The sequence below is a fragment of the Dendrobates tinctorius genome, unplaced genomic scaffold, assembly GCF_039654945.1.
Source record: "Dendrobates tinctorius isolate UK_male_01 unplaced genomic scaffold, ASM3965494v1 ptg000103l, whole genome shotgun sequence".
Lineage (NCBI taxonomy): Eukaryota > Metazoa > Chordata > Amphibia > Anura > Dendrobatidae > Dendrobates > Dendrobates tinctorius.
In genome coordinates, this window is record NW_027361771.1 from 30,498,381 (window position 1) to 30,518,321 (window position 19,941).

At 43.3% G+C, this 19,941-nt stretch overlaps 1 protein-coding gene across 3 annotated transcripts in view; it reads left to right on the forward strand.

Annotated features, from left to right (window-relative positions):
• STXBP4 (syntaxin binding protein 4) overlaps nucleotides 1-19,941 on the forward strand; it is a 74,013-nt gene that overhangs the window by 40,123 nt on the left and 13,949 nt on the right. For all 3 annotated transcript variants that reach the window (XM_073588172.1, XM_073588174.1, XM_073588173.1), the window contains 3 exons: nucleotides 12,506-12,682; nucleotides 16,397-16,513; nucleotides 17,962-18,011. In XM_073588172.1, coding sequence (XP_073444273.1) covers nucleotides 12,506-12,682; nucleotides 16,397-16,513; nucleotides 17,962-18,011 — 344 coding nt within the window. The remainder of the gene's footprint in view (nucleotides 1-12,505; nucleotides 12,683-16,396; nucleotides 16,514-17,961; nucleotides 18,012-19,941) is intronic.

Sequence of the window (19,941 nt, forward strand, 5' to 3'; positions counted from 1 at the left end):
CTACACAATATCCTACGCTTTTTCTGATTAATGAGGCCTTCTCTGAACATTTCCACACCACAAGTGTTTCCAGTCTAGCTGTTTGTTTTTTTAATAACCAGCACTGCTGGCTTATGAAGTCTTATGCACTAACCACAGCAATATTATCTTAGTGGAAATGGATTCAACTTACGTTTAACCCTTTTGCTGCCAGGAATTTCTCAACATTTTGCAACTCAGGAAAATTTTCACACTTTTGGCACAGAAAAATTAAATCAAATTACTAAATATTAAATTGCTATCTACCTATAATATATATATATATATATATATATACACACAGTACAGACCAAAAGTTTGGACACGCCTTCTCATTCAAAGAGTTTTCTTTATTTTCATGACTGAAAATTGTAGATTCACTCTGAAGGCATCAAAACTATGAATTAACACATGTGGAATTATATAATTAACAAAAAGTGTGAAACAACTGAAAATATGTCTTATAATCTAGGTTCTTCAAAGTTGCCACCTTTTGCTTTGATTACTGCTTTGCACACTCTTGGCATTCTCTTGATGAGCTTCAGTCACCGGAAATGGTCTTCCAACAGTCTTGAAGGAGTTCCCAGAGATGCTTAGCACTTGTTGGCCCTTTTGCCTTCACTCTGCGGTGCAGCTCAACCCAAACCATCTCGATTGGGTTCAGGTCTGGTGACTGTGGAGGCCAGGTCATCTGGCGTAGCACCACATCACTCTCCTTCTTGGTCAAATAGCCCTTACACAGCCTGGAGGTCATTGTCCTGTTGAAAAAAAAAAAATGATGGCCAGATGGAATAGCATGCCGCTGCAAAATGCTGTGGTAGCCATGCTGGTTCAGTATGCCTTCAATTTTGAATCCCCAACAGTGTCACCAGCAAAGCACCCACACACCATCACACCTCCTCCTCCATTCTTCACGGTGGGAACCAGGCATGTAGAGTCCATCCGTTCACCTTTTCTGCGTCACACAAAGACACGGTGGTTGGAATCAAAGATCTCAAATTTGGACTCATCAAACCAAAGCACAGATTTCCACTGGTCTAATGTCCATTCCTTGTGTTCTTTAGCCCAAACAAGTCTCTTCTGCTTGTTGCCTGTCCTTAGCAGTGGTTTCCTAGCAGCTATTTTACCATGAAGGCCTGCTGCACAAAGTCTCCTCTTAACAGTTGTTGTAGAGATGTGTCTGCTGCTAAAACTCTGTGTGGCATTGACCTGGTCTCGAGCTGCTGTTAACCTGCGATTTCTGAGGCTGGTGACTCAGATGAACTTATCCTCCGCAGCAGAGGTGACTCTTGGTCTTCCTTTCCTGGGGCGGTTGTTATGATTGAGTCACCGTAGGAGGCAAAAACAGAAATGCTAGCTAAGTCCTGAAAACCAGAGAAGTTGGCAACTATCAGATTGCAGACCCCTGAACTTATCAACACAACTAGCAGTAGCCGTGGGGGGTTCCTACGATGACCTAGACCCCTCGATCACAGCCGGAGAGATACATAGGCCTAAAGAAGGAAAGGGGAAATCTAACTGCCCCAGAGCAGACCCCAAAGCAATAGGCAGCCCCCCACATATAATGACGGTGAAGCAAGATGAAAACACTTACACAGACAGAAAGACAGGCTGAGCAAAGACGGGGCCCAAAAACTACCTAGATAGGAACGGATAGGAAGGCTGCTGTCTGCAATCTGCCAAAACCCTATCAGAGACAAAAGCCAACAAGCTGATATAAAAATGGCCCTGAAGCAACTAAGCTTCAAAAACTAAATCAGCACTCAGGTACTTTCAGAAGACAGAGCTCACGGAACACTGCACACTCCAGCAGGGAGTGGCAGAATCCAAAAAGCAAGAAAAACAAAAACAAATCTTAGATACAAAAAGGCAAAACAGAAAACTTAGCTTTAGGAGAGCAGGAATCAGACTGGTGTCCAAGAGTCCACAGAGAAATCACCCGCAGGGCAGAAAGGGCGTAGGCTGCCTTAAATCCAGTCAGTGACTCCACTCAGCCAATCGTCTTCATTAGTCCCAGGTGTCTGATAATCAGGCTCACTACCTTCCTTCACTAGAATAGGGAGTTCACCAGGCCTCAGTGACGGAAGGGAAAATGAACTCACAACAGTACCCCCCCTTGAGGAGGGGTCACCGAACCCTCAACAACGCTACCAGGGCGATCAGGGTGAGCCCGATGAAAGGCCTGCACCAATCTTTTGGCATGAATATCAGAGGCAGAGACCCAGGAATTATCCTCCTGACCATAACCCTTCCCTTAACCAAATACTGGAGTCTCCGTCTAGCCAGAAGGGAATCCAGAATTTTCTCTACCTCATATTCCAAGTTACCTTCAACCGATACAGGGTCCGGAGGTGCCACCTCAGGCACAACTGGCTCAACAAACCTCTTCAACAAGGACTTATGGAACACATTATGGATCTTAAATGTGACAGGAAGAGCCAAACGAAAAGAGACCGGATTAATAATCTCCAAAATCTTGTAAGGTCCAATAAATCTAGGCTTAAACTTAGGAGAAGCCACCTTCATAGCAATATTTTTTGATGATAACCACACCATATCACCAATCTTAAACTGGGGACCAATGGTCCTATGTCGATTGGAAAACCGCTGGGCCTTTTCCTGGGCGAGAGATAACTTATCCACCACTTGGTCCCAGATCTGGTGCATTCTCTCCACCACAGTGTCAACACCTGGGCAGGCAGAAGGCTCCACCTGCCCTGAAGAAAATCGAGGGTGAAAACCAAAGTTACAAAAAAAAGGTGACATCAAAGTGGCAGAACTAGCTCTATTATTTAAAGCAAATTCGGCCAAGGGCAAAAATGAAACCCAATCATCCTGATCAGCGGAAATAAAACATCTCAAATACGACTCCATGGTTTGGTTTGTTCTCTCTGTCTGCCCATTGGTCTGAGGGTGAAAAGCAGAGGAGAAGGACAACTGAATTCCCAACTTGGAACAGAACGTCCTCCAAAATTTAGACACAAATTGAACTCCTCTGTCAGATACAATGTTCTCAGGAATCCCGTGCAAGCGAACCACCTGTTGCAAAAACAGAGGCACCAACTCAGAGGAAGATGGCAACTTAGGGAGTGGAACAAGATGAACCATCTTAGAGAACCTATCACAAATCACCCAAATAACAGTCATTCTTTGAGAGACCGGCATATCAGAGATGAAATCCATTGAAATATGGGTCCATGGCCTCCTGGGGACCGGCAAAGGCATCAACAACCCACTAGAGCGAGAACAAGATTTAGACCGGGAGCAAGTCCCACAGGACTGCACAAAATTCCTGACATCATGAGACAAGGTGGGCCACCAAAAAGAGCGACTCACCAGATCTCTAGTACCAAAAATACCTGGATGACCAGCCAATGCAGAGCAATGAACTTCAGACATCACTCTCTTCTTCCACTGGTCAGGAACATACAACTTTCCACTGGGGCAACGCTCAGGTTTGTCCTCCTGGAACTCTTGCAGAGCAAGTCTCAAATCGGGCGAGATGGCAGAAAGAACTACCCCTTCGCCTAAGATGGTGGCAGGCTTGGTCACCACAGGAGAATCAGCAAAGAAACTCCTAGAGTGGGCGTCTGCCTTGACATTCTTAGTTCCAGGAAGGAAAGAGACCACAAAATCAAAACGTGTAAAAAACAAGGCCCACCTAGCCTGTCTAGGGTTCAAGCGTTTAGCCGACTCTAGGTAAATCAAATTTTTGTGGTCAGTGAGGACCACAACTTGATGTTTGGCTCCCTCCAACCAATGTCTCCACTCCTCAAATGCCCATTTCATGGCCAACAGCTCCCGATTCCCCACATCATAGTTACGTTCAGATGAAGAGAACTTTCGGGAAAAGAAAGCACAGGGATTCATTTTAGATGTTACCGGATCCTTTTGGGACAACACCGCTCCTGCACCAATCTCAGAAGCATCCACCTCTACCTGGAACGGGAGTGAAACATCAGGTTGCCGCAGAACCGGGGCGGAGGTAAATCTACGCTTCAGCTCCTGAAAGGAAGCAACCGCCTCCGGAGACCAATTCAACACATCCGCACCCTTCCTGGTCAGGTCAGTCAATGGTTTGGCAATACTAGAAAATTTTGCTATAAATTTCCGATAAAAATTAGCAACACCCAAAAACTTCTGGAGGGCCTTCAAAGAAGTGGGCTGAACCCAATCTTAAATGGCCTGTACCTTGGCCGGGTCCATTTCAATAGTTGACGGAGACAAAATAAATCCCAAAAAAGAAATTCTCTGTACTCCAAAAAGGCATTTTGATCCTTTGACATACAGAGAATTCTCTCTCAAGATCCGGAACACAGTCCGAACATGTTCCATATGAGAATCCCAATCCTTGGAGAAGATCAAAATATCATCCAGATAGATAATCAAAAATTTATCGACAAAGTCTCGGAAAATATCGTTCATGAAGCACTGGAAGACAGAAGGGGCATTAGTGAGCCCAAAAGGCATCACCAGGTACTCAAAATGTCCCTCCGGAGTATTAAACGCCGTCTTCCATTCATCCCCCTGCTTAATGCGGATAAGATTATACGCCCCCGAGGTCAAGCTTGGTAAACCAGCAAGCACCTCTGACTCTAGAGAATAGATCCGAAATCAGTGGTAACAGATACTGATATTTAATAGTAATTTTATTGAGGGCACGATAATCAATACAAGGCCTTAAAGAACCATCCTTCTTGGCCACAAAAAAAAAAACCGGCACCTAAGGGTGAAGAGGATGGTCTAATATGACCCTTCTCCAACGCCTCCTTAATATAGGACCGCATAGCCTCGTGCTCGGGTACAGATAAATTGAAGAGCCGACCCTTAGGAAATTTACACCCCGGGTTTAGTTCAATTGCACAGTCATAACTCCTATGAGGAGGCAAGGACGCAGACTCATTCTCACTAAATACATCATAGTAGTCCGCCAAATAGTCAGGAACCTCATGCGACTGAGGAGAGGTGGAAAAAAACGGAGCCTCACTAAAGGTACACCGGCAACCCCAACTCACCACAGACACAGACTTCCAATCCAAAACTGGATTATGAATCTGCAACCAGGGAAACCCCAGAACAACGGCATCATGCAGACCATGCAACACCAAAAATCTGCAATTTTCTTGGTGGTCTGGGGCGACCCGCATGACCAACTGGGTCCAAAACTGAGGTTTATTTTTAGCCAGAGGGGTAGCATCAATCCCCCTCAAAGGGATGGGCGTCTGCAGAGGTGTCAACGGAAATCCACAACGTTTAGCAAAATCCAAGTCCATTAGGTTTAGCGCTGCTCCCGAATCCACAAAAGCCTTGGGGGAAAATGTGGACAGGGAACAGATCAGAGTAATCGCCAAAAGAAACTTAGGCTGAACCCCACCAACAGAAAACGTGTGTGCAAAGCGTTTCTCACGTTTAGGACAAACAGAAATAACATGTGAGGCATCTCCACAGAAAAAACACAGCTTATTACGCCTTCTGAATTCCTGACGTTGTGCCTTAGACAAAACTCTATCACATTGCATAGGTTCAGAAGTCTGTTCAACCGGTGGCAACACCTCTCGTGTAATCCTGCGTTCATGTAAACGCCGATCAACCTGAATGGCTAAAGACATAGAATCGTCCAGACCAGAGGGAACAGGAAATCCCACCATAGTATCTTTTACGGCTTCTGACAAACCTTTCCGAAAGAGAGCAGCCAAGGAACTATCATTCCAGGTAGTAAGGACCGCCCACTTTCGGAACTTTTGACAGTACAACTCTGCAGATTCTCGACCCTGGTTCAATGCTAACAGGGTCTTTTCAGCCTGATCAATAGCATTAGGTTCGTCGTACAGCAACCCCAAGGCTTGAAAAAATGCGTTCACATTAGTCAGAATAGGGTCATCTCGTTTCAAAGAAAACGCCCAATCCTGGGGATCGCCGCGCAGCAAAGAGATGACAATTTTAACCTGCTGCGTGGGGCTCCCTGACGAGTTAGGCTTCAAAGCAAAAAATAATTTACAATTATTTTTGAAACTCAAAAATTTAGATCGATCCCCAAAAACTACATCAGGTGTGGGGATCTTTGGTTCAACAGCATGTGAACGAGCAAGATAGGCGGAAATTCCTCGCACTTCAGCAGCAAGCTGCTCCACACGATCAGACACTTGCTTTATCTCCATTGAGAGAAAAAAAAATTCCTCCTACGGCCTCAGAGATATAGAGGAAAGAATATACACACACCTTTTTTTTTTTTTTTTTTTAAACACAATTCTTTCCTGCTATTGAGTACCCCAGATCTGCGGTTAGGCGGGTGATTCTGTTATGATTGAGTCACCGTAGGAGGCAAAAACAGAAATGCTAGCTAAGTCCTGAAAACCAGAGAAGTTGGCAACTATCAGATTGCAGACCCCTGAACCTATCAACACAACTAGCAGTAGCCGTGGGGGGTTCCTACGATGACCTAGACCCCTCGATCACAGCCGGAGAGATACATAGGCCTAAAGAAGGAAAGGGGAAATCTAACTGCCCCAGAGCAGACCCCAAAGCAATAGGCAGCCCCCCACATATAATGACGGTGAAGCAAGATGAAAACACTTACACAGACAGAAAGACAGGCTGAGCAAAGACGGGGCCCAAAAACTACCTAGATAGGAACGGATAGGAAGGCTGCTGTCTGCAATCTGCCAAAACCCTATCAGAGACAAAAGCCAACAAGCTGATATAAAAATGGCCCTGAAGCAACTAAGCTTCAAAAACTAAATCAGCACTCAGGTACTTTCAGAAGACAGAGCTCACGGAACACTGCACACTCCAGCAGGGAGTGGCAGAATCCAAAAAGCAAGAAAAACAAAAACAAATCTTAGATGCAAAAGGCAAAACAGAAAACTTAGCTTTAGGAGAGCAGGAATCAGACTGGTGTCCAAGAGTCCACAGAGAAATCACCCGCAGGGCAGAAAGGGCGTAGGCTGCCTTAAATCCAGTCAGTGACTCCACTCAGCCAATCGTCTTCATTAGTCCCAGGTGTCTGATAATCAGGCTCACTACCTTCCTTCACTAGAATAGGGAGTTCACCAGGCCTCAGTGACGGAGGGGAAAATGAACTCACAACAGGCGGTCCTCATGTGAGCTCATCAAGAGAATGCCAAGAGTGTGCAAAGCAGTAATCAAAGCAAAAGGTGGCTACTTTGAAGAACCTCGGATATAAGACATTTTCAGTTGTTTCACACTTTTTTGTTGATTATATAATTCCACATGTGTTAATTTATAGTCTTCATGTGAGCCAGTTTCTTTGTAGCGCTTGATGGTTTTTGCCACTGCACTTGGGGACACTTTCAAAGTTTCCCCAATTTTTCGGACTGACTGACCTTCATTTCTTAAAGTAATGATGGCCACTTGTTTTTCTTTACTTAGCTGATTTTTTCTTGCCATAATACAAATTCTAACAGTCTATTCAGTAGGACTATCATCTGTGTATCCACCAGACTTCTGCACAACACAACTGATGGTCCCAACCCCATTTATAAGGCAAGAAATCCCACTTATTAAACCTGACAGGGCACACCTTTGAAGTGAAAACCATTTCCAGTGACTACCTCTTAAAGCTCATCAAGAGAATGCAAAGAGGGTGCAAAGCAGTAATCAAGGCAAAAGGTGACTACTTTGAAGAACCTAGAATATAATACATATTTTCAGTTTTTTCACACTTCTTTGTCAATTATATAATTCCACATGTGTTAATTCATGGTTGTGATGCCTTCAGAGTGAAGCTACAATTTTCATAGTCATGAAAATGTAGAAACCTCTTTGAATGAGAAGGTGTGCCCAAACTTTTGGTCTGTACTAGATATATATATATATATATATATACCGGGTGAGTCATAAAGGACGGATGTATTTGAAGTGGCTATAACTCACCACCAGGTGGAGGTAGAGATGTGCGGGAGGCGGGGTTATGTTTGTGAGGTGAAAGCATTGTTTTTATTTTAGTTTCAGTTTAAGCTATGGTGCCGTGGACGATAGAACATCGCGTTTTTGCGTACGACAGTTTTGTCAAGAATAATGAGTGTATCACAGCCGTTCAGCGTGAGTTTCGGCGTCATTTCAATATTCACAGAAATCAAGCTGTTCCCGCTCGTAACACTATCCTACGTTGGGTTGAAGCACTCCGTACACGAGGTACACTAATGAACAAACGACCACCGGGGGCTCCACGAACGGCACGTACCCCTGAAAATGTGGAACGCGTCAGGCAAGCCATGCTGCGTAGTCCGAGTCGATCTGCTCGGAAACATTCTTTAGAACTTGCCCTCAGTAATCGTACAGTAAGGCGTATTTTGCATTTAGACCTGCATTTCCACCCCTATAAATTGGCCATTGTGCAACAGTTGGAGCGCGGGGATTACGCAGCGCGACTGAAGTTCGCACATGAGATGGAAGCAATTATTGAGCAAAACGACAACCTTATTTTATTCATGAGTGATGAAGCTCATTTCCATGTCAATGGCATGGTTAATCAGCAGAACTGCCGTTATTGGGCCTATGAAAATCCGAAAGAATTACATGAACGACCGCTGCACAGCCCTAAGGTAACGGTGTGGTGCGCTATGGGCAAATATGGCGTGATCGGTCCGTACTTTTTCGAAGGCGATAATGGCAATACTGTTACCGTGAACTCACAACGTTATATCACCATGATAAATAACTTCTTTGTTCCTGAGTTACGACAGCAACATATCCCCATCTCTAGTGTGTGGTTTCAACAAGATGGGGCAACGGCCCACTCAGCCGGAGCAACAATGAACGTTCTTCGCCCTCTCTTCCCTGGTCGCATCATTTCCAGGTTTGACGATATTAATTGGCCTCCTAGGTCCCCAGACCTGTCCATGTGCGATTATTACTTATGGGGTCACCTCAAATCACGTGTATACAAGCTTAAGCCTCGATCATTACAAGAACTGAAGGAAGCTATTCGAGTGGAAGTTGCCCAAATCGACAGAGTTGTGTTGGAACGTGTTGATGCCAACTTCCAAGAACGCCTTTGGAAATGCATCACTGATAATGGCCACCACATGGCAGATGTTGTTTTCCACACTTGAATTTGTCAAATATTTGTCAGTATACGTAACCAAATCTGTGAATACATTTATATTTAATAAATATTTAACGATTTTATGATTAGTTTAAAAACGTCCGTCCTTTATGACTCACCCGGTATATATATATATATATATATATATATATATATATATATATATATATATATATATATATATATATATATAGTGAAGGAAATTATTATTTGATCCCTTGCTGATTTTGTAAGCTTGCCCACTAGGGTGACCGGATCTCATATGGGGGGGGAAAAATGTCAGAATCTTGTTCGTTTGGACCCCACAAAACGATTCCCCTTTCCAGATATTGAGAGAGCCAAAATTTGAGCTCGATCAAACGACGTTAACCCGTGCCGCTCGTCGCTCAAAGTTTGAAAAAATCCAAATTGAGGTATTTTAAGATTTAGGTATTTTGCATAGTCTGTTAGACTATAAAGAATGTGACAACAACATTGCAGAAATAGCCCTGACCAAATTTTCGAACCATTGGTTCCTGTGCCAATGCCCGTGTCTTCCACCGACTCTAGGGTGGCAGACTGGGCGGTGGAGGCACGTGACATTTGGGACCACACAATGGATGCCATCCAGGCCTCCAAGAAGAGAATGAGGGTTTCCGCCAATGCTCACCGGCGCCCCGCTCCGACCTTTTCTCCTTGGCGACCTAGTGTGGCTCTCCGCCCGTAATATCAGGCTGCGAGTTGAGTCCACTAAGTTTGCGCCTCACTTAATAGGTCCCTTCAAGGTCCTGGAGCAGGTTAACCCTGTGGTATATCGCCTGGCTCTTCCTTCATGCCTCGGTATCACTGACACGTTTCATGTGTCCCTCCTAAAACCTGTTCACATGTCCCAGTTTTCCGAGTCATCTGCCGGGACATTGGGCTCATCTACGGATGATTATGAGGTGAACGCCATTGTCGGGTACAAGATGGTACGAGGTAAAAAGTACTACCTGGTGGACTGGAAGGGTCATGGTCCAGATGACAGGACCTGGGAACCTGTAGAACACATTTGTGCTCCTCAGCTCATAGCAGCTTTTGAGCAAAGCGAGGCCTAAGGAGGGGGGGGCCTAGAAGGGGGGGTAATGTTAGGCGTCGAGTTCCCGCCACTGCACAGGGGGAATCTAAAGCCATGTCCTCTGCGGTTTCCCATTCTTCTGCAGCCGCAGAGGTTCCTGCTCAGCAGAGACGTTGGTTCCCAGCGTCTTGCCCAGGCTAATGCCAGGCTCAGCTATTGTACAATGCATGAGTCAGCAGCGAGCAGACGCTCCTGGGACTAAGTCCTGCTTTTCTCCTACTGAATAGATACATTTAGGAAAAATTGGGTTATTCGATACATATTCCTTATTGAAAGGATACTCTCAAACATACTAAGTCATACAGAAAGGACTACCAGAGAGTCATTTTGAGTCCAGAAAATTCATAATACTCAATCATATGTCATAAAAGACCAAAATGAATGATCAATATCTTTATTTCACAATACAAAAATCACCAACAATGCTTCCTGTCCCGAGGAAGCCACAGCGAAACGCGCGTCGGGGCATCTGCGCTCTGGTAACGCATCCATTATGGCTAAGCATTGCTTAGGATCTGTTGGGGAATAGGGTTGTTCATGTTTGGGCTATGGTGCTTCCTTTTAGGCACACTTTGTGATTTAGCACATAAGCCGCACGGCACTTTTTGGCAACTTATCTTTGAGTTTTTGTACTCTGATGTTATCGCCCTATTCCTTAGCCTTGCTTCAATGGACATATACTTTGTATTACTTTATTTGTCAATTTATGATATGATTTATTATGCACTTTTACTGCTAAATTCATAGGCATGTCATGAGTTGACATTTTGTTAGTCCATAATTATGGTGCTTACCATGGCATATATGGTTATGGAGCTGCCCGCCTGTTCTTGTGTTATCTACATTTTATAACTTGTGAATCATTGTTGGTGATTTTTGTATTGTGAAATAAAGATATTGATCATTCATTTTTGTCTTTTATGACATATGATTGAGTATTATGAATTTTCTGGACTCAAAATGACTCTCTGGTAGTCCTTTCTGTAGGACTTTTCTCCTACTGAGCATGCCCGTGGGAAGACCTCTCATTGGAGGTCAGAGGTCACATGCTTGGGTCCTGTTGCTGCTCCGATTGGACAACAAGGAAGGTCCCGGAAGGCTGCAACTATAAAAGGTTTGCATGGCCGCCCGGCCATGCACTAATATATAACAGGATTATAGACCATGTGGAGTGAGTGTTGTATGCATGTATGAATGTCTCAAGTGAATGACTCATTATGAAACCCCTACCCTTGGTACGCATATGTTGTGTAGCCTAGACTGTTAGCGCCCAGGCTGAGGTGCAAGTAGGAGGCAGAGTCAGAGACTGGCATCAACGCCAAGTGGTGGCTTGGTCTGTACGCCATGGTGCACTTGGTCGACACTCCACGGTCGCCAGCGTCAATTAGTGGCGTCCGCAGTTGCGACGCCGCACGCTTAGTAGGTCTAGAGCAGGGTTCCCCAACTCCAGACCTCAAGGCCCACCAACAGATCATGTTTTCAGGATTTCCTTAGTATTGCTCAGGTGATAATGTTGTCACCTGTGCAATACAAAGGAAATCCTGAAAACATGATCTGTTGGTGGGCCTTGAGGACTGGAGTTGGGGAACCCTGGTCTAGAGGGACTCTGACCCTGTGTCCTTGGGGTTGAGTTCTGTGAACTGATACTGAGCGTTTACCTTGCCGAGCTCTGTGAGCTTTAACAGGCTCCGGCATTTATGTTCAGCGGTAGTGCGGCTCTGTGAAGCAACAGAGTCCGACCCTGTACACACCGCGTAACGTTAACCCGCATGTGTTCTTCTATTATACCGCCATATAGCGTCCGCCATTACTGAGCAGCAGTTTACCACCCCTGCACGGAGGACCCCGGGCTGCGAACGCACCTTATTACCATCTTTTATTATTTGGTGCGTTCCGCCAGCCCTAACAAGGGGTTACAAGAACTTTCTTTTGATAGCACCCTCTTACAAATAAACCTTTTAGTGTTATCTCTGTACGCTACTGCATCCAAGGAGCAGGGTTCAGGAGCTTTTCTTCATGTAATCACCCCTCTTATCAATCAGCCTTTTTACTGTCCTCTGTACCACTAAATAGCTTTTGAGTTCCCAAAAAACCTACAAGTACAAGTCATCATATGACTATATCAATGGGGGGATTAAAAAGTATGACCCTTGGAATGTGGAAATAAAATATCTAAAATAGGATGGTGCTTAAGTAGTTAGACGTAGCATACTCTGAATCGACAGAATTTAATGGAGTGATTCAGTAGGTCTATCGGAGAGGACTTGGTAATAGCAACTGCTCCCTACTTTATTCTGATCTATTACATGATAACTTCTGTTTAGGAAGCCAAGGCTGCCATTGAGGAGACAAGGGCGCTTCGTAATAGGATTCATCTAGCAGAAGTGGCACAGAAACAAGCGCGTGGCATGGAAGTGGACTATGAAGAAGTTATCCGTCTTCTAGAAGCTGAAATCATGGTGCTCAAGAGTCGGCTGTCTGATCAGTCTGGTCACACCAGTGTAAGCTCACCAGCCTGTTTTAATGAATCCTCTAAACCTTCACAGAGGTTGTATCCATAGAAGAGACAGCCGCAGAGCTGTAGCAACTAGGTTTTTATCACTTTAACTGCTGCAGTCGGGGGGTTACTTTCCTTGTTTCCCTTTAAATCCTAGCATTGTGATCTCTGAGGTATCTGTTATATAAAGAGCTATTACCTAAATAAGGGAAATCTACACCAGATAATTATAATAAAAATCATTGTCTTTATTAGTCAAATATAAAATACATAGAAACGGTAGACAGGGCTGTGGAGTCGGTAAGCCACAGTTGCGACTCCGACTCCTGGATTTTATCAGGCTCCGACTCCGGCTCCGACTCCGACTCCTTCATAAATGGCCAATTCATAACAACAAATTTACTGTTGTAAAATATTAAACATCGTGCTTATTCAGTTTCTCACCATCATATAAGTAATCAGACCACTTAGAGCAAAAACTACATTTATTAGAATACAATTAGAATATAGCAAATAATTTTTATAAACTTTTCTAAACTGTAAGTAAATATGCAATAAACACTTTTATGCAGTTAATAAGAAGAAATCTATAAATTTGTCCTCAGACAAAGTATTGCCTCTGTCAGATCCTCCTTCATGGATGCCCTCAAATCTGATCTAATTATTTTGAGAGCAGAGAACAACCTCTCTACACTAACTTGTGTTGGTGGCAAAGCAGTAACCACTCGGGCAACATCTCTGACAATGTCAGGATACAGAGGAATCGCTTGTTGCACTGTTATTTTTGATGAATGGTCAAATTTCTCAATTTCTTTTAGTGCACATGAAAAATTCTGCTGAAATGTACTGGCTGTGTTCCTTGATGGGGATGACTCTTCTTCTAAGCGGGAACGCTTTGCACGGTCCTTGTGATCCAAATATTTTTCGAAATTAAATTCTTCATCAGTTGATGATGAGGGTGAAGATGTGGCAGGACGACCAAATTCTTCTTGTTCCTCCTGACTGTTCTGCAACCCTTTCATCCTTACTGCTATTTCAAACAGAGCTTCTTTTCCTTTACTTAGCTGTTGATCATCTAGAAGAATCCGATGCATTGGGTCTACATAAACAGCTGCCAAAAGAATGTTATTTTGTAATAGTAGCTCCTCTCTCCGTTTCATTGATGTAGCAATGCCACTTGCAATTAACCCTCCTCTTTGGGACAGGCGAAACATCAGGTTCTTCCACTCCTTTAAGAAAATACCTGGAGTTAAGTCCTCTGCTTGTAATTTTTTAGTCACTGTAAATGGGTGCTCTAGCAATTTTTCCAGCTCAGTCACCTGATTCCACTGACTTTCATTTAGCGTCAGTTGAGGGTTAGCCATGTCTACAAGAAAGGTTTTCAGTTCAACCAAGCGCTGAATCATTAAGTAAGTACTGCCCCATCGTGTGGCTTGATCAATAATTGCCCCTTTTCCAGCACGTCTCTTCAAAATTGAGTCAACTTTAGGGGTTCTGGCAACAGTAGCCAATTTTCTCACCTTGCCAATCAGTGCAGCAGCATGTCCTTCTTGCAGACTGTCTCTTATAGCCAGCTGTAGCGTATGCACAACACAGCGCATGTGATGAATGAAAGAACATATTGACACAGTTTCAACAAGATCATCTAAACTATCATGTTGCTGTTCATCTGAAGCAACTTCAGTTTGCTCCTCAGTTAGAATACTGTGTTCCTCTATTTCAAACATTTCTGTGTCTGTGGACACAGAATGTTCTTCTAGCTGCTGGTCACCATCATTACTCTCATTCATTAGCTTAATAGTACTTATCATATTTGAAGCATTGTCAGTTACGACAGAAAGAACTTGCTCTTTTTTAAGTTCATAGTCTTGCAGAACCTTTTCCACCAAGACCTGGAGAAACTCACTGGTGTGATGAGCTTTGGTGTCTTTTACTGCCAATGTCTTGGTAACTATTTCATTTTTGTCACAAACAAATCGGACATTGATGGCAAAATAGTTCACTCTGTGACGTGTGCAGGCATCCATTTTAAGAAACAGAAAGTGTCCCTTGAGAGTTTTTTTAAGTTCTTCCTTTTGTTTAAAAGCTTCTTCGATTACTAATTTTCTAATACTCTCTCTCTCTCCAGAGAAACACCAAGCTTGCGGGCCATTTCCCCATTCAGACACATAAAAGTTGGTCGTGAAAATAATGAAATAGGCACACTATCCTTTACAACAAGCTCTATGATCTGTTTTTTAAATGTATCTACTGTCATTGTCACAGTAACTTTGTCACTGACAAAATATCTTGTAACTGATGGCTGCAAAGTTCTCTGCTCCTTTGTTTGGCTGGAAGAGCTGGGCACTGGTTCATTGGTTTGGATGCAGTCTTTCTCATCCACTGCTTTCAGTACTTCTGGATGAAAGCGCTGTAAATGTCTCTTTAGATTAGAACTCTGGTAGGAGCATTTTTATCTTTGCCTGAATATGCACTCATCTTGGCTTCACAGCATTTGTTTTCGTCTGGATCATTTGTCATACACTGACAGACATAATGTTTTCTATCTTGAGTGATGGTGAAATGTTCAAATACAGCTGATTTAATGTGATGCTTCTTTGACATTCTCAGGTTTTTAATTCTGCATTCACAATCCAAATGACAATTGTTTTTCCTAAAAACAATTGTACAAAATTATTGCCAGGTCGTACAACTGATATAGTGGTCAGTAATACTGTTATTATTCCTCATGTACTCACAGTTAACTGATGCAAAGTTTGTTGAAAGGATAATACTTCTTACAGTCTTCCTCTTCTGAGTAGCAGGCAGCTGTGAGATGCTTGGAAGATGCACACCTAGTATGATCTAGTCTAGAGGAGGAGCTTTACTACTAAGAATTTGCAACACATTTTCACTTTCAGTTTCATACATTGTAAGTAGGGGGGTTGGGGCAGCATGAGGTTAACCAAGTATAAGATTAGATAAGGGCAGTGGAGAACAGTGACACACAAGAAGTAAGAAATGTCTCTATCTCCAGCAGAACTGCTTATCACTGTTGTTCATAGTTTGATAGAACATATATATTTGAGTAACATTTATAAAATTCATATGAAAGTTCAATTATGAAATATTAATACATTTTTTTTAAAGCTGGAGTCGGTACATTTCTACCGACTCCAACCAAAACTCCGACTCCACAGCCCTGAAGGTAGAAAACAGGCAGCAGCATCAGAGGGAAGATATGTCAACGATATAATACAAAGAAAATCAGAGAAATAATCTTAAAGGGTATAAATGAAACCATGAAACCCTAGTGCCACCTACTGGAGGTTGCATTCCTAAAAGTCAACATCATGTTGTTAACGAGCCTTACCACATGACTTGGGATAAGAAGTCATATCAGAAAAAGACACTTATTTCAGGGGTGTTTGCTCCTCGTCAGAATAAAGCAGGAGAACCGATTTGGCTAGGTGAGAGGCCTCTGACAGCATTCTATAAGCCGGGGATGTTTCTGTTTGTGAAGAGTGCCAAGTTGGCCTTAGGGAAGGTGCAGATGAGCGAATTTTCAGTCCGAGTGCGATCTGACAAAACATTGAATCACATGCAGAGTAATGATATTCTTTTACCCCCTTCTACACGTCTGATTTGTTTTTTTCCTTGGACCGTAGCCATCCAAGTTTAGGGCAAAACTGTGATGCATCATGTCAGATGACAAGCTCCAGTTTCTTCCCTTGCATAGGACTGCATACAAGACTTGAAACGCAGGATCACAGTCCTTGATTGTCAACTCCGCAAGTCTGAGACTGCGCGAAAGGCATATGAAATGTCTACATTAAAACTGCTGCAGTTTGTTGAGGTAAGAGACTGCCATAAAGCTTAGGTATTCAGGACATTTTATTCCAAAGGGGTTTTAAATAAGCTATTGCGTAATATGCAGGCTGGCGGTGGTCCCACTGCTGGGACCTGCAACAAGCAGCATAATTGTGGACTTTTATCCCTGTTACAAAATGGTGCGGCAGGTCGGGCGTCCAACCATCACTGCATTCATTCCCTATAAGACTGCCAGTAAAAGCCGGATACCCAAAAGGTAATGAATGGAACACAGCTCGATCATGCACACTGCCGTTCCACTCTTTTGGGGAGACAAGCTCCCTTTCCTGCCAATTGGTGCATGTCCCAGCGGTCGGACCGCCATCAATCAATAAACTACCACTTATGTTACAAATAGGTGCTCTGTGCCTAAACAGTAGTTTACGACCACAAATGGGGTATTGCCGCATTTAGTATAAACTGTGGGGTCCAATTTCTCCTCTTACCGCTTGTGAAAATAAAAAAAAAATGGTGTCAAAGCAACATTTTAGTTTAATTCCACTTTGCATTAAGCACCTGAAGGGTTAACATATTTGTTGAAAGCAAAATTTCATCCAAAAATTTGTACCAAAACTTTCCTACTCTTCAGATTAATTTACACCCGAATTCTAGGGAAATTGCTTTGTTGAATCGGGACATTTATTAAAAATAAATTTATTTTTATTTATTTTGTCAAATTTCAGATATTTTCATTAGAAAAAAAAACACACGTAACATATTGACCTACAGTAAATTTACCACTAACATAAAGTACAATGTGACATGAAAAACAAAATTTTAAAATCACTGGGATATGTGGAAGCATTCCAGAGTAAAGGAAAATATGTCAGATTTGAACAATGCCAATTGGTCACGTAGGACAAAATTGGCTCCGTTACTAATGGGTTAAACATAAAATTGGCCATATCCTGGTATGTTCACAGCCAAATAATTACGGTATGTTTTGCTTACTTAGGCCGGGGTCACACTAGCATATGGCATCCGATGCGAGAACATCAGATGTGATATGCTAATGACCCTCAGTTCCTGCTCTGCTGCGAGTGGGAGCCGAGTGTCATGCGTCTGTACTCCAAGCCTCTCACACAGAGAGAATCGGAGCACAGCTGCGGATGAGGCGGAGAAACTCCTCTCCTCCATTGCCGGCGTCAGCATATATCGCACATGCTGCAATTTCACTCGGATGCTCAAAACGGCCGAGAAAAATAGCGTTTATGGGAGCTGCACCATAGATGAATACTGGTCCGAGTGTTATGTGATGTTTTATCGCATAGCACTCGTCCGTATTCATCGCAAGTGTGACTCCAGCCTTGACAGATACTGTTGTCGTTTCTCTTATGTTCAGCCTGTGCTTATGCAATTACCCATACAACCCATGCTATTTTATCAGGTGATTCCATTTTTTTTTTACTCCATAAACCTTCCCTTTTCTTGCAGAATACTCATGAGGCTCTGGCAGACAATTCAGGCTCTACACTAAGTCTGTGGTAAGGATTTATGGCACAGGTGAAATGCAAAGCATTTTCTACTTAAAATCAAATATCATGGCAAAACCTTCCCTCTCTTACGTAGTCACCGCAATAACTTCCCTTGCCCCAATAGCGCCTTTGATGCAAATATGAACAAGTTTTAGGGCCACATCAGCAGAAAGGACATTTTGGAGATACAGAATGATTTACTTATTGTTCATTTTTGTGCTTACTTATATAGTGCCATTTATTTCCACACCTTCAAACTCTATTAAAAAAAAAAAATGGCCCTAGGACCTTTAGTGCAGCAAAGCAGTAGTATCAAGCATTGAGACACCATGCAGCCTCAGTTTAAATGTGTATCCAACTGGTTACTAAGTTCCACAATTGGATGTTAAAATATATATATGTCATAGGGACATGAAATGATACATACCACAGCTCCTGGGCAGGGGAGGAAACAAAAAAAGAGTGTACAGTCATTACATCATGTGATAGCAGCTGATTCTTTGAGGTAAAACATTGCTTAAAAACAGGCAGTGAAATTCTTTGCCTTAGGCCGGGGTCATACTAACAAAATGCGGTCCGTACTTTCTATGCGTAATACGGAGAAATGTCCCCTAAATAGTGCTCCATATGTCATCCGTAATCAAGGTGTGGTCGCGTATTTTGCGCATGTAAGTATCCGTATGTAATCCGTATGGCATCTGTATGCCGAGATTTTCTCAAAGGCTTGCAAAACGGACATATAATGGATCCCTATGACAGCTGAAAACCCAAACGAAAGAATAGATATATACACATAGAATACATATACTGTATATATATACATGTCATTGAGACATATATATATATATATATATATATATATATATAGTAGGGATTCTACTCGCTTAGGTGCGACGGGAGACAGTCAGGAGGCAGGTTCCCTTAAAGTTCATGCGGTTTATTACGTCATAAACCAAACAGCACATCACCAAAATAAACAACCATCAGTTCAGGAGACAAAGTAACATCGAATGTCCTTTCCTTCAGGCTCAGTCCGCGAGCCTCAGCGCACACAGGAGGTGTATACCCCCCTCACACACAGCTGCCTGGTTCAAGAGCAGGCCACATTATAAGAGTGTAGCCACACCCACGAACCCAGCAGCTGACTGCTCACATGACTGTGACCTCACCACAGGTCCTTCAAACAATAATAATACAGCAATATTTGTTATGCCTTACATTATGGAGACAAGCCATTTATGTGACACATATCTCCCATTGATTACACGACCCTCAGCCCTGCCACATACCTCCCCCCTCTGCCTAAAGCCGTGGGGCTTGGCACTTTCACCTACCAGGCAAGGGATTCTGGAGAGGGCATCGGCATTCCCATGTAGCTTCCTGGCCCTATGCTCTACATGGAAGCTGAAGTCTTGTAGGGCTTAGAACCAGCGGGTGACTCTAGCATTCTTACCTTTTGTTTCCCTCATCCACCTGAGTGGGGCATGGTCGGAGATTAATCTAAACTTCTGTCCCACCAGGTAGTACCGTAATGTATCCACTTCCCATTTTATGGCCAAACACTCCTTATCTACAACTGAGTAATTTCTCTCACAAGAAGTCAACTTCCTACTCAAATAGAGAACAGGATGCTCCTCCCGACGTATCTCTTGGGAAAGGACTGCTCTTACCCCGACATCTGAAGCATCTGTCTGGAGGACAAATTCACGTTTAAAGTCTGGGGCCACCAAAACGGGTTGCTTACAAAGAGCTCCCTTCATTTCTTGGAAGGCTGACTCTGCTTCTTCGAACCAGCTGACCATCACTGACTTTGTCCCCTTAAGCAGATCGGTTAGCGGTGCAGCCATTGTGGCGAAGTTTGGGATGAACCTCCTGTAATATCCCACAATCCCCAGTAAGGCTTTTTTGACAGATCTCGGCCATGTTTGAATTGCCTCCA